Source organism: Colletotrichum chrysophilum, assembly GCF_026319265.1.
Source record: "Colletotrichum chrysophilum strain AFK26 chromosome Unknown scaffold_52, whole genome shotgun sequence".
In the NCBI taxonomy this organism is placed as follows: domain Eukaryota; kingdom Fungi; phylum Ascomycota; class Sordariomycetes; order Glomerellales; family Glomerellaceae; genus Colletotrichum; species Colletotrichum chrysophilum.
Window position 1 is genome coordinate 19,935 of NW_026517339.1, and position 14,667 is coordinate 34,601.

At 55.8% G+C, this 14,667-nt stretch overlaps 5 protein-coding genes across 5 annotated transcripts; 3 read left to right on the plus strand and 2 right to left on the minus strand.

The window, feature by feature from the left end:
• Window positions 1–50: 50 nt before the first annotated feature.
• COL26b_006789 (uncharacterized protein) lies at window positions 51–2,150 on the minus strand (the record flags this gene model as incomplete). Its single annotated transcript, XM_053179600.1, has 2 exons — window positions 51–817; window positions 866–2,150. 2 exons carry the CDS (start codon window positions 2,148–2,150, stop codon window positions 51–53), a joined length of 2,052 nt encoding a protein of 683 aa, XP_053036389.1.
• Window positions 2,151–3,530: 1,380 nt separating this feature from the next.
• COL26b_006790 (uncharacterized protein) lies at window positions 3,531–5,587 on the plus strand (the record flags this gene model as incomplete). The annotated part of the gene is made up of 2 exons (XM_053179601.1): window positions 3,531–3,926; window positions 3,983–5,587. 2 exons carry the CDS (start codon window positions 3,531–3,533, stop codon window positions 5,585–5,587), a joined length of 2,001 nt encoding a protein of 666 aa, XP_053036390.1.
• Window positions 5,588–5,999: 412 nt separating this feature from the next.
• COL26b_006791 (uncharacterized protein) lies at window positions 6,000–6,715 on the minus strand (the record flags this gene model as incomplete). The annotated part of the gene is made up of 2 exons (XM_053179602.1): window positions 6,000–6,569; window positions 6,641–6,715. The coding sequence occupies 2 exons, from the start codon at window positions 6,713–6,715 to the stop codon at window positions 6,000–6,002; spliced, it is 645 nt and encodes a 214-aa protein (XP_053036391.1).
• A 380-nt stretch (window positions 6,716–7,095) lies between these two features.
• Window positions 7,096–9,875, plus strand: DBP10 (ATP-dependent RNA helicase dbp10; the record flags this gene model as incomplete). Its single annotated transcript, XM_053179603.1, has 2 exons — window positions 7,096–7,366; window positions 7,423–9,875. The coding sequence occupies 2 exons, from the start codon at window positions 7,096–7,098 to the stop codon at window positions 9,873–9,875; spliced, it is 2,724 nt and encodes a 907-aa protein (XP_053036392.1).
• A 3,386-nt stretch (window positions 9,876–13,261) lies between these two features.
• COL26b_006793 (uncharacterized protein) lies at window positions 13,262–14,412 on the plus strand (the record flags this gene model as incomplete). Its single annotated transcript, XM_053179604.1, has 2 exons — window positions 13,262–13,676; window positions 13,730–14,412. The coding sequence occupies 2 exons, from the start codon at window positions 13,262–13,264 to the stop codon at window positions 14,410–14,412; spliced, it is 1,098 nt and encodes a 365-aa protein (XP_053036393.1).
• Window positions 14,413–14,667: the final 255 nt, after the last annotated feature.

Consider the following 14,667-nt stretch of genomic DNA (forward strand, 5'->3'; position numbering starts at 1 on the left):
ATATATGTGAAAAATACACGGCCTGCGTCTTGCGCACTCTTGTTTCTTTCTTAACCCTTGAGCTTGCCGTCAGGCGTGCAAAACAGGTCCCTCGCGGAACCGTCAATGTGATCGCTTTGCTTCGCTTCCGCGTTGCACCCGCCGACGACCTCGCGCCATGCAAACATGTACTCCACCGCCCGCTGATATACGTCCCGCAGCCCCATGCTATCGCCCTCCCAGCCAAGCATCGGCAGATCCTTACAGGGGGTGAGGGTGCCGTTGTTCGGGAGGGTGTCCAGCGTGCGGACGAGCGACTCGGAGGGATGTATTGACTCTGCCAGATTCGCCCTGAGCTTCTTCCGTTCGTCGGCCTCCATTTCGTATTCTTCAGGGCCCCGGTACAGCTCGTGGTGTACTTTGGCTACTGTGGCGCCCGTCTCGGCGCTGGGATAGACCGTGAAGTAACCTCGCAATCGAGATAGCCGCAGAACGTGTTCCAGCCAAGAGGGGAACATCTTGCTGACCTCCTTGGTGGTCACCATCTCTGGAATCTTCTCAGGAGCGCGCGAGCTCTTCAACGCGTCCACCTGAGATACCAGACCGTGGAGCTCGACCCACTTCTCGCCGAATATTAGCATGGCGTTGCTGCTGGGCGCCTGCCACATGTAGGAGGTGCCCATCTCGTCCGGGCCATCAGAAATTGGCTCCACAAACGCCTTCTTGCCATTCAAGTAGACTGACGGGGCGGTCAGACTGATGCCAAGTAGACGCTGGTCCCATTTCTGGACTACCGAGTACCCGGAGTAGCGGTACTCCAACAGAGAGTATTTCAGATCTAGGGCCAGTCAGTTAGGTAACCCAAACGCAAGCGCAAGTAACTCACAATGAAAGAAACCCGGTGCCAACTCCGCCTGCGGTGAGAGAACAAGAATATGAGAAAACCTGGGCGTCGTTGGCCAGAACGACTCTAGAAACCGGATGGAGCTCTCCTCTTCCGTCATCCGCTGCCGCGGTATTCTATGTCTCAGTGATAACATCTGCGTCCTGCCCGGGTTTGCCACGTGTGAGGGTGGCCAGTGGAAGTCCTCGAGAAACTTGGCCGTCGCGGGCTCAATGTCTTGCGGCAGCTCGATGGTAAGGTGGGGGATCGTGAAAGCGGTAAAGTCGACCTCGTTCAGTGACCTCAGCAGTCGCAGCAGGCTGCCGGAGCCGCTGGCCGGGGCTTGGATGAGAATATCGACGCTGACCTTATTCCAAGCTGCGAGCGACGGACTGTCGAGCTTCGACAACCACCAGAGCTGCTTCGATGCCTCCTTGGGAAGCTCGATTAGCGGGATCTTCAGCGCGCCCGCCTCTTGTCGCATGCCCTTCAGGAACGGGAAGAGCTCGTCGTCGGTGCCATCCACCATGATCGCCTGCGGGTGCATAAAGGTGTTGATGTTTCGAAGTCCGCGGACGACGGACAGCTCCAGGCGGGCGTCGGTCGAAAGGGAGGAGAAGTCGGCGCGAGCATCGTGCCAGATGATGTAGCAGCTGTCGTCTATTCCGTTGATCTTCTTGATCTCGTCGAGCTCGAGCTCACTCCGGCCCATAACCGCAAAGTGCACGTAGTTCCTCAGCTCCATGCCCATCTTGCAGGCGAATGGCAGCAATGTCGACGCGCTGTGGAGACTCGATGCCGCAAAAAGCACATTCTGGTTGATCGTCTGTCCGCCCTTGGTCGCAGCGATTGCGTGCAGCGAAGACGCCAGACGGTGGAACTTGACCGGGCCGTTGTAGTCGTGTTCGGCGATCGGGGGCATGGGCGTTCCAGGCTTGGCCTTGCGACCGCCGCCACTCCTCCGGGGAGGACCATCGCGGATCGGGGAGGGGATGTAGTCTCGGGGGCCGTCGGTGTACGGGTAGATGTAGTTGGGGCGTCGTTCGGCGAAGGAGAGGTCACCCAGGAAGTACCAGATACCAGCAGCGATTAGGAAGAGGTAGGCGAGGCGTCGGAAGAGACGGCGGGATGGCATCTTGGCGGCCGGCTGCCATTGGGGGTTTCTGTTTCGTAGCAGCATGGGGTTCATGTTGCTGCCGCCGCCGCGGTAGTGGTCGTCGTCCTTCTTGCCCATCTCTTCATCGCTGAGGAAAACGAGGGAGCGTAGTTGTCGCCATGGGTCCGGCATGCTTCTCTATCTTGGGAGACGGAACTGCAGCACAGCAGGGAGGGGAGAAGAAGGGAAGAAAGGAAGAGGGCAGAAGAGAAGTGAAAGCAAAGCGTCGATGACAGGGCGACTGTAATGACTGGGAATGCAGCTGCAAGGGAGGGGACGAGGTGATCCGAGGGTTGGTTGGGCGTCTCACATCTTCCCGTCAACGGATTCGTAGATGCAGCTAGCTGGATGTCGAGCTCCAAGCAAGAGGACAGGTTAGGACGGGACGTCGACTTGACTTGACGTGGACTTGGACTTGGCCAGGTAAAGGTGTGTGGAACGAAACAACAAGTGGTCCCTTCGCCCTTCCTCTCTGCTCCGACGTGGACTGGACCTGCCCGACCTGTGACTGTGACGGGCGGTTCCCTGGTGCCGGCAATTGCGCACCTTATTGCGCAGTAGCGTGTCCCTGACCTGAAAGTGCGTCTCGTCTGGCCAGGGTTGCTTTTCCCTTGCTCCTTGCGCCGGCGTCCCTGCTGCTGGGCTGTGCAAGCGGGTGTCGTGCTGCAGCTTTGTGGGTTCAAGTGTCGGACGGTGGATCTGTGGAGCTTGGCCGGACCGCGACGGGGAGACGGGACCTCGGGAAGGGGGAGCTTCGATTGCGATGAGAGCTCCAGAGGCGGCGATCAGCGACGTGGTTCATGCGCGAGGAAACACACGGCTTGCTGAGGAGAAGCTGGTCCCGTCGTGCAAAGTTGGAGAAAGGTGGCGTTTCCAAGGACCCTGGGCTGCTGTTCTGCAAAGGATCCGGGGTACGGACGCGCGGGACCTGGGTGCCGTTGGAGGATCGAGGGGAGGTGTCCGTCCGGCTTGGAGAATGGCCGGTCAGATCATCCAAAAATGGCAACGGAGAGCAGTGACCTCGCAGCGGTGTTGCTTGTTGGCGAAGAAAGCCGTGCAGTTTGTCGCAGTAAGTTGTGTCACTCGAATCATGAATTGAAGAGACGGACTGCGAAGAGCTGGCGGGGGACTTGACTTGGGCCAAAGTACCGTTCCTGAATTTAGCGTGGTACAGCTTAATGACGAGTGGGGAAAGGTACTTCTCAGTCCGGCCCGACAGCTGTGCGCCCACGTTTCCTTCAGTGAGGCGTTGCAATGTCATCGCTGTGGTGGTGCACCACGATGCGGGGCGCCACACGAGCCACAATGTGGCTGCCCGAGCAACCGTTTTCTAATTTTTTTTTCTTCTGAAGCGCAATCGCGGGGCGACTTTTAGAGGTCGGTCACGAAGAAATTCCAACACAAATAACCCCCCTCACTTTCAGCTAGAGTCTCATATTCTTCACCTCATAGGCCATTCATTTCTCGTATCCCCTGTCTCAAGCTACTCATTCACCCATAAACCCCGCCACAATGGGAAAGTCCAGACGAAACAGAGGCGCCCAGAGCCATCGCAAGGACCCCATCGCCAAAACCGTTAAGCCGCCCTCTGACCCTGAGCTGGCCGCCCTCAGGGAAAAGTCCATTCTGCCCGTCATCAAGGACCTCAAGAGCTCCGACCCGAAGTCCCGCACGGCCGCCGCCGCCGCCGTCTCCAACATCGTCACCGACGAAAAGTGCCGGAAGCTGCTGCTGCGCGAGCAGATCGTCCACATCGTCCTCAATGAGACGTTGACCGACGCAAACCTCGACAGCCGCGCCGCTGGCTGGGACATTCTGAGGGTCATTGCCGAGGAGGAAGAGGCCGACTTTTGTATTCACCTGTATCGCCTGGATATTCTCAGTGCCATCGGCTTTGCTTCTCAGGCTGTAAGTGCCCATTCATATAATATCTCAAGTGAGTTCGTTGGTTAACTTTTCATTAGATTCTTGAGAACCTGGCCAAGGGCTCCGCAGTGAGCAAGGGCGAGGCCAAGGTCACATGGGCCATTGCCGAGTCCGTCGTCGCACTCCTGTCTGCACTCGCCGAGGCTCAGGATGAGATCCTTGAGGCCATCGTTGGAATCGAGGGCATCAAGAACCTCCTTTTCACTCTTGTAGCTCACGCCGACTCACCGTCAAGCATCTGCCTCGAGGCGCTATCTGCTCTCCTTACCTTATCTGAGGACAACCGTCGTCTGGCAGAGGATGTCGTGGCCGACGAGAACCCCAAGCCCCTCACAACCCTAACGAAGCTGCAAGCCACTGCCGATGCCAAGGGTGTCCTGGCTTGTGGTGTTCTGCACAACATCTTCACAACTTTGGAGTGGTTCGACAGCACACCGGGTCAGAAGAACCTCTCCGACGCCGCACTCATCCCGACACTGTCATCAGCACTCCAGGGCTCTGAGCCGGCAGCTGACTTGCCACCCAAGAGCCAATGGTCCAACCCGACCGAGGTCCTCCAGCTCGCACTGGAGATCCTGGCCGACATTGGCACCACCCTCCAAGTATCCATGCAAGGCGGCAACAAGAAGGCAGGCGAGGAGTGGAACGGAATTGAAGACGATACCGCCATGGACGAGGACATCGACGACAAAGCTTCAGGGGAGGAAGACAACGTCGGCGGCGATGACGACGACTCCTCCATGGACGAGGACGACATGGCCGACATGGAGATGGTGACCGGCGCCGACGACGAGGTCGAGGGCGAGGCGAACATGGACGACGTCCCCACGCTCCGCGAACTCATCCAACAAGCCATCCCAAGACTCATCGAGCTCGCGACCACCGCCGCACAGTCCGACGACGCCCTCCGGATCCAGGGCCACGCGCTGTCCGCCCTCAACAACATCGCCTGGTCCATCTCCGTCTTCGACTTCGCCGACGACCACAACGCCGGCATCCTCAAAGCCTGGACGCCCTCCGGCAAGGCCGTCTGGGGCAAGGTCATCGTCCCCATCCTTGCCGCCAACACCGCCGACGTCGACCTCGCCACCCAGGTCACCAGCCTCGCCTGGGCCGTCTCCCGCAGCCTGCCCGGCCGCGCGCCCCTCACTGGCGACGAGCACAAGAAGTTCATGGCGCTCTACCACGCCACCAAGAGCCTGCCCAAGAAGGAAGCGAACGGAGCAACAAACGGCGAGAAGGCCAAGGACGAGGAGCCGGAAGACCCCTTCCAGGGTCTGGGAGTCAAATGCATCGGCGTGCTGGGCCAGCTCGCGCGGGACCCCGCCGCGGTGGAGCTCAACCGCGAGATCGGCGTCTTCCTCATCACCGTCATCACGGCTCTGCCAGAGACCCCGGCCGCGGACGCGGTGGAGGCGCTCAACCAGCTTTTCGACATCTACGGCGACGAGGACTTTGCATGCGACAAGGAGGTCTTCTGGAAGGACGGCTTCCTGCAGCACCTTGAGGCGGCCCAGCCCAAGGTCAAGGCCCTGGTCAAGACAATCGACAAGAGGACGCTTCCCGAGCTCCGCTCGCGCGCGGACGAGGTTGTTCTCAACCTCGCGCGTTTCCTCTCTTACAAGAAGAAGCACCAGCCTTGAATTGGACCTACCGGTGATGGTACAGATATGGCATAGAGGCGAAGTGGATCAAAAGTTCATGTTTTTATTAGGATCATAATGCGAGCATACCACGACGTGACGAGGAAGAAAAAGGATGTGTGCTTACCTGGCTAGATGCGCCTCGCAAACAGCGAATGAAAAGTTTTTGGGGGACATGGGCATTGCACTTCTGACATAGTTAGGGACATAACCGCGATGGTCAATCATAAACTCACTGGCTCTCTTGATGTAATCCGTGCCATGCTTGTGTGTGATCGTGTATCCGTAAGCCGAGACCTGTGTAGTTATAATGTAATTATCCCTCCAAACCCCCATAAACACCTCCCAGCAGCCTGCCCGTTTTAGGCGGCGGAGAAAAACAGAACCGAAATGCCCAACCAGACTTCCACAATCAACCAATAGGCTTCATCTTCTTCTTCTTCTTCCCGTCCCCGGACTTGCCCTTCTGAAAGCTCCGCCAGCTGTCGATGCGCTGGTCCCGCGTGGCCTCCCAGTCCTGCTCGTGCTGCCTCTTGCGCTTGCGCTGCTCGGTCTCCTCGTCCTGCTTCTTCTGCTCGCGGCCCTCCTCCTGCATCTGCGCCTTCACCTGCCTGCGCCGGCGGTGCTCGTTGTCTATCAGCACCTCGCGCGTCTTGTCGCGCCACTTCTTGGCGAACTCGTCCGTCTTGAGCTCAGGGCTGTCGACGGTCCACTTGTTCTCGCGGATGAGGAGCATGCGCGCGTCCGCAATGGCCTCGTCGAGGCGCTCGCGGTGCTTCTCGTCCATCAGCTCCGTCTGCGCCTTCTTCAGCCGGTCGAAGGCGTCGGGCGCCAGCGGGTTCTTGGTCTTGTCCGGATGGATGAGGAGCGACTTTTTGCGGTAGCAGATCTTGATGTCGGACTCGGGCACGCCGGGCTGCAGGTCGAGGACGGCGTAGGCGTCTAACCTGAAGGCCTTGAGGATTCTGTCGATTTCGGCATCCTGAGAGAGTGGTCAGTTAGCTATGCGCCGAGGTATCAAGGGTGATGGGTTCCGTTTGCGGGTTGACATACCTTGTCGAACTCCTTCGCCTCTAACTCGAGCGCGTCGAGGGCATCCTTCTCCTCTTTGACGTCTTCGCTGGCCATGTTGTAGATACGCAGAGCTCGCGATCAAAACTTTCAATACGGAAAAGTCTTGCGATGAACTTGGGAAGCTGCTGCGGTTCGTGTAGGTGTGAGACCAGCAGAGGATGAGGGAGGTTCGAAGGGCACGAGGCTGCCCGCGTGCACAGCAGCCACACACGCCCGGGCCCACTACGCATCCCTGTGGATTCGGCGCCCCACGAACGCTAAGATAAGACACTGGACGGCGGCGATAAGAAATTTTTCGATGGGTCTCGCCCGCCAGCTCTTGGGACTTTTTTGGAGGCGCCTCCAAACCGGCGTTTCTTCAACACGACAGGACAAGGGCCCAGTTGTCGACGAGACTCTTTCAACGAAAACCAGCTCGTCGCATACCGGTCAAAATGCCCCGTCGCGCAGTATCACCGACGCCGTCTGACGGCGAAGTCGACATTGCGGACGCCCTCTTCAACACCAATGCCGACGACAGCGGAAGCGAAGGCGGACGGGATGCGGGTTTCGACTTTGACGGGATCCTGAACGGAGGGGGCGAGGACGAGGGCGAGGAGGATGGCGACGCCGCCTTCATTGCGCTGCAGCAAGCAGCTTCGTTCCGAAAGAGTTCCAACCTGAAGGGAAAGTCTGTGAAGAAGGGCGGTGGTTTCCAGGCCATGGGTACGTCAGGCATTGCATGAAACCAGCATCTCCAGCCAAGCTAACCAGTTCGCAAGGTCTCAACGCAAACCTCCTCCGCGCGATCACGAAGAAGGGATTCTCAGTACCCACTCCGATTCAGCGAAAGACGATCCCCATCATCCTCGACCGCAAAGATGTCGTCGGTATGGCGCGAACGGGTTCCGGAAAGACGGCCGCCTTCGTCATCCCCATGATCGAGCGCCTGCGCGCCCACAGCGCAAAGATCGGCACCCGCGCGCTGATTCTGTCGCCATCCCGTGAATTGGCGCTGCAGACGTTGAAGGTTGTCAAGGAGTTCAGCAAGGGAACGGATCTGAAGTGCGTGCTGCTGGTTGGTGGTGACAGCATGGAGGAGCAGTTCGGCTTCATGTCCTCGAACCCGGATATTGTCATTGCGACCCCTGGTCGTTTCCTGCATTTGAAGGTCGAGATGGGTCTGGACTTGTCATCGATCAAGTACGTGGTGTTTGACGAGGCTGATCGTCTGTTCGAAATGGGTTTCGCTGCCCAGCTCACCGAGATTCTTCACGCCCTCCCGCCGTCGAGGCAAAGTCTGCTATTCTCTGCCACGCTGCCAGCTTCTTTGGTGGAGTTTGCCAGAGCCGGTCTGCAGGACCCGAGTCTAGTAAGACTGGACGCCGAAACAAAGGTTTCCCCCGATCTTGAGAGCGCATTCTTCTCAGTCAAGGGTGCCGAGAAGGAGGCGGCCTTGTTGCACATCTTGCACGACATCATCAAGATGCCGATGGGCACGCCCGATGGAGTTCCCTTGGATATTGCGCCGTCGAAGAAGCGGAAGCGCGGCGAGGGTGACGGGAGGGGAAAGCCAACAGAGCACTCTACCATTATCTTCGCTGCCACCAAGCACCACGTCGAATATCTGGCGCAAATGCTTATCAAGGCCGGCTTTGCAGTCTCATACGTATACGGTTCCTTAGATCAAGAGGCGCGTAGGATCAACACCGAAAACTTCCGTCAGGGTCGCGCGAATATCCTGGTAGTCACCGATGTCGCTGCCAGAGGTATCGATATCCCTGTCTTGGCAAATGTCATCAACTACGACTTCCCCCCTCAGCCCAAGGTCTTTGTTCACCGTGTCGGTCGTACAGCCCGTGCCGGTCAAAGAGGTTGGGCCTACAGCATTGTGCGCGAACTCGATACTCCCTACCTATTGGATCTGCAGCTCTTCCTCGGTCGCAAGCTTGTCATAGGTCACGAAAGCGAGAAGCCATCCTTCGCCGAGGACGTCGTTGTCGGAGGACTTTCACGTGACAGGATTGAGATGAACATGGAGTGGATGAACAAGATCTTGAAGGAGGAGGCCGACATTGAAGCTCTCCGCAGTGTCTCCGTCAAGGCCGAGAAGCTCTACCTCAAGACACGACACTCGGCTTCCTACGAGAGCGCAAAGCGCGCCCGCGAGATTGTGGGCTCAAAGGGCTGGAACCAGCTGCATCCCCTATTCGGCGCCGCCGCCAACAACGCTCAACAGGCCCGCAACGAGATGATGGCCAAGATCAGTGGCTTCAGACCAGCCGAGACCATTTTCGAGATTGGACGTGGAGGAAAGGGCTCCAACAGCGAGGCAGTTGAAGTCATGAAGCAGCTGCGCAAACGTATCACCCCGCACCGTGGCAACAAGAAGGACGACAAAGACTCGGACGCGGAGATGGGCGACTTCGACGACGACAACCAGGAGGAAGACGAAAACTCGGGCGAGGAAGCAGACTACACCGAGGCCATGGAGGCCTACAACTCGGACGACTCAGACGACAACGACGGCCTCGAGGTTACAATCTCCAACGCGGACGAGGGCAAAGGCAAGAAGAAGAAGAACAAGCAGCCAGACTCCTGGCGCGACTCAGACGTGTACATGTCCTACACGCCGCGCACGATCAACGCGGCCGAGGAGCGCGGCTACGGCGTCACGACGGGCGCGCAGACGTCGAGCTTCGTGGAGGCGGCGCGCGACGCCACGATGGACCTGACCAACGACGAGACGGCCAAGGGCTTCGGCGAGCCGACCAAGACGCGCGGCATGCGCTGGGACAAGAAGCAGAACAAGTACGTCGCGCGCGCCAACGACGAGGACGGCTCCAAGGGCTCCAAGTTCATCCGCGGCGAGTCGGGCGTCAAGATCGCGGCGACCTTCCAGAGCGGCCGCTTCGACAAGTGGCGCAAGGCCAACAGGCTGGGCCGCATGCAGGTCGGCGGGCTCGAGAGGCCGAACATGCCCGGCGCGGTGGACCAGTCCGGGCCGAGGTACAAGCACAAGCTGGAGAAGGCGCCGAAGCAGGCGGACAAGTACCGCGACGACTACCAGGTGCGGAAGAAGAGGGTCGCGGAGGCGAAGGAGAAGAGGATTGGCAAGTTCAAGGACGGCGCGGGCAGCAGGAAGGAGATCAAGGGGGCGGAGGACATTCGCAAGGCGAGGGTGGAGAAGCAGAAGAAGATGGAGAAGAACGCCAGACCTTCGAAGAAGAGATAAAACATGTCTGTCTCGAGTATTTTCTACTGTCGAATCAAAAAGCGGTGCTTGCTTCCAATTTGCGGTGTTCAATGCAGATTATGCTGGTTCTTGCAAAGCCAAGTCCATGAAAGCCAGGTAGTTTCTGGAGCGGCCCAGCATGTGATGAACCTGAACGCAAACAACCTGGAAGGGACGAAGGTGTAATACAAGTTTTTTAATGATAATCCTGCGGCTTTACTTCCTCCTTATACAATTTGCGTGTGCCATCGACTCAAGCGAAGCCTGACGAGGCCGAGTTTCAGGGCGTCAGGGTGCGCATTTTCGGTTAGGGATCCCACTGCCTTCGAAAGGTAGCACATGCAGTGACCGAAAATGGGCGGTATGTTGACACCGGGTTTGTTTCTCGAATCTTCGACAGGGGCTTTTTCAGGGAGGCTGGTGGGGGGTTTCTCAGCAAGGCCCACGAGTGGTTTGGTTGAGATCTTTTGCATAGTTGAGGAAGGACAATAGCTTGCCAAGTTCCGGGAAGTTGTGGAATGAGAACAAGCTTGAATTGGAATGAATGATAGATAGATTGGTAGAGATGACTGTGTGCCTGCAATGCCAAGGTGTACCAAATGAGTGAGCTCGACGGAGCAGGCGAGTCTGCGAGATGGCACCGTGGATCTTTTACCTGATTTTCCAAAGATTGCAATTCCTGCCCAACATGGGTCGAGTTAGCGAGCTTATGCAGCTTATCAGATATTGCCTCATGCCTCGACCAATTATCGCGGAGTATTTGGACACTGCGTCCTAAAAGGACACAATAATGTCGGGGTTGGACCTGAGCAGCACCATCTTGCCACGTCACATACATGTTCTAGTCCCACATAAGATGGAAGATGCGTATTGTCATGCACAGCCTGACAAGGCACAACCAGGCTGCTCGCAAGACCCTCAATGAGTTCCGTCTATCAATATTTAATTAAGGCCTTGGCTCGGACTTGAAGGTAATAAAATACCACGCATCGCCACGCTGTTTAGTCAAACTCCGGGTGGCTAAGCACAAACGGTCCAACATGTTGCACACACCTGAAGAAGAACAGCATTATTGGTCGCTGCTAGAATCTACACAGTGGGATCAATATCCAGATTTCCTGGGGCATTTATCGACACAGGAAGGCTCATTCCGAGAAGAGGGAAGAGCAGCTGTTTTGGAGTTTTCAGATGGCGCTAAACCAACTGTACACGAAGTGAGAAGTTCAAGAGTCCTGAGACGACATCTTGACAAGACACCGGGAATGAGCCCTGTCAAGCGTCGACTATTCGTCCTAGAAGGGCTCCCAAGAAACTTCATTCAAGTCTTGGGAGCTAGGCTGCAGGTTCCTCCAGCATTCTTTGCGGCCCATTGGGCTGAACCTGAAAGCTGTCTTGGATATCTAGTAAATCGGACTCCGAGACACTATGACCATCGGAATCAATTTTTGCTGTCTTTCATCAAAATGCACTGGGTTGAAATCAAATCACTTCCAGAGGATTCGTCATATCCTTTATACGAGATGGAATCTAGCATTCGCCGTCGCTTGAACCTCTCCACGATATTTGGCGACTTGAGTGAGCTCCCCACAAGCTGGGAACAGGTTTCCTTTTGGAGTGTATCAATGGAGACGCGTGGGATGGTAGGTTTCATCCGAAGATGGTGTTGGTACCGAGCTAACGTTGTATGAGCTATTATTCTTGTCGACCCTCCTTTGCGTGAGCACGTCAAATGGAGAGATTCTCCGGTACCTCGAGAAGTAAATCATAGCCCAAGCCTGCATTCATTTGGTCTACCCTGGAATTCAAGACAACGGGGATCATGGTATCCTTCTCACCAATTTCAATCAATGGCTAGTCAAGATAGCAATGAATGGGCCGGCCATGCTTCACCAGGCATGGTCTCGCTCTTCGATGATATGGTCTTGCTTTATCCTCTGACAATGCGATCTTCGACATCGGACGTCGGTTGTTGTACCGACATCTGTAGGAGGCTGGCTCTATCGTCATGGACTGCTCGGCTGCGAGTCATCGAATCTCAAATTGCCCAGGAACACACAGAGATGAGCATGGAGAACCCTTTCACGGCAAAAAGCACTGATGAGCTATTTCAGAGATCTTGGACCCGTGCCTGGCAGCCGAAAGATTTTAGGCGCCTGGTACGCGCTGCAACGGCGCTTGAATCCATTGGAGTAGAGCTTCAACGCAACCTTGATGCGCTTGGTGTCAACTCTTCTGACAGTATTCTGAGCACATGGGAGGTGGATGCCTGGCAGAATCTTCTCCGAGCAACTCATCTTTATAAATCTAGAGTTGATGCTATTCTCCAAACCTACATGCAAGCTGTATCTGTCAGGCAAAGTATCACCACAGGACAGCTCACCTCGATGGCAGCCATATTTATCCCTGTATCTTTGGTGGCAGCCATCTTCTCGATGGGCGGCAAGTTTGCAGCAGGTGAGAGTTTGTTCTGGGTCTTTTGGGTTATTGCAATCCCGATGGCATTTATTGGGTGCATTTTGCTCTTCAGCAACATTGGGCGGAGGGGGTTCCGGTTGTCAACGCCGCAGTCGTCCTTGGCTTGAAAGTTTTTCTCGAAGGACTGTTGGAGTAACATGAGATCACTCCTCATTCGTACTGTTACAAAGGAGACTACATAATTTAGAGAGCCTTACGATTCCCTGCTTGCGTGATCTCTGTGTGATCCAGGTGGATTGATGCCATGTTTCCCTATTGACCCTGTCAAACAGAGTTTTCTGCTCCATCTTAGATTATACACCTTATTCACTTGCATGATGAAGTATGATTACCATCTTAATTCTTGCATCACACGGGATTGAGCTCTGGACACAGCATGGGCTGTTGGATTGCTTCTGAGAAACCGACAAGATAAGACAGGAATTGGTCCAGCAAAGGCGGGGAAGGCAGGTCGACTATCAGTCTTTGCCCCTCGGTACAGGCGAGGCAAGATTACCTGTTTCTCCGTCAGCTTACCTGGGCGTATATGCCAAGGCGCTTCGCATGTATTCCCCCACACTACAGTACCAGTTGACCTAGCCAGGTTGCACATTCGGACTCTTGTCTTACGCTCAGCGGGGTCGAGCCTTGTAGACTGGGGATTTCATACAGCACAAAACAGCCCAGCTGCCTTATTGAGGTAAGAGTGGCTTTGATAACGCGCGTAAGTTAGGCTGATTTGACCGCGCCGCTTCATCGTGTGTGGGAGTGGCTCCTGACATGTATTGCGAGAGGGGTACGAGAACCAAGAGATACCAGGCAGAAGATGAGGCTACCAGAAAGCTTATTTAAGTATCTTATTATCACGTTGATGCGCGCAAGGTCTTTACCTTGTCAATTCTCTATAGCGTCTTCTGTTTTTGAACACCGCCATGAAGGCTCAATTTTCCTGGGCTTCAACGCTCTTTTTGTGGGCACTCAATGTTGTTGGAGAGCCGATCCCCGCTCCCACAGGCGAGTATAACGTTGGCGCTCAGCGCTTCGTCGTTCCCTTCTTAGAAGAGGAGGACGTTGTCTGGCCGAACGGCGTTTCAACCGAATATCTCGTCACGCTGTACTATCCTACCTCAGACGAGAAGCCTTGCCCAGAGCCCTACCTCGAGCCCGAGCTTGTTGAGTTGTACGCTGACTTGTGGAGCTACAACATCTCTCACTTGACCTCAACTCTACGATGGAATGCTTCATATCTGGGAGAAGGAACGGGTCCGACGCTCCTCTTTGGGCCCGGCGGCTGGGGCCCACCGACAGATGGCAGCTATATTGCCATCTCTGATCTTGTGTCTCACGGTAAGTCCGCGCTTTGTGGATTTTCGTTTACTCATTCTGACTTGGCATCGGAGGATACGTCGTGGTTGCGTTCGACCACGTCTACGAGCAACCCTTTGTTCGGTACCCCAACGGCACGGGCGTCTACGGCCTCTCCCCAGCCTTCAATAATTACACTCTTGTTTGGGTAGAAGAGCTGCACGCCGTCAGGGTGAGACAGCAACTGCACTTCATTGACTACTTCCCCACCCTTGCCGCAGAGCTCAACGCGCCCTTCAAGACCACCGACTTAGGCACGTTCGGGGTGTCTCTCGGAGGCTCCGCTGCTCTTACCTTGGCACTGGAGAGTAGTGCTGTGGCCGCCGCGATCAATGTGGACGGTACCAACTGGGGCCGATTGAACAGCACATCCGACTCCGACTTGAAAAAGCCGTCGATGATTCTGGGCTTCGGAGGTCACAATGCAAATTCTGACCGCACTTGGAGCAATTACCGAGCCTGGCAGACTGGCTGGTGGCGCCTGTTCTCCGTAGATGGAAGCGTGCATGCTGACTGGGAGGACCGGACGTTCTGGAAGATTTTCGGCACGACCGCTACAATGGGGCCTATTGACGGCAACAGAATGGCCAATATCACGAGGACATTTGTCAGAGCCTTCTTTGATGAGGTTCTGCTTGGTATTGGGCAGCCTCTTATGGATAGTCCTTCGGAAGATTTCCCTGAAGTGCACTGGGATGAGATTCATGATGGAAAGTGATTGATCGAAAAACCCCGGTATGGCTACATTAGAATATTTATGCAGTTGACGAATAGTCGTACTAATCTTTATGAGTAACAATCGACTTGAAACTTGATGTTACATGACCGATTTCTTTGCAACACCTACTCAATCTCCTTATTCAGAAGCGGAGACACCTAGCCTCAGAAATACTCTACCTCTCCTGGAAAGATGTCTGCTATCCAGGCTAGTATTCCTAGCTATCCGGGCGGGTGGTAGGCATAGATGACAATA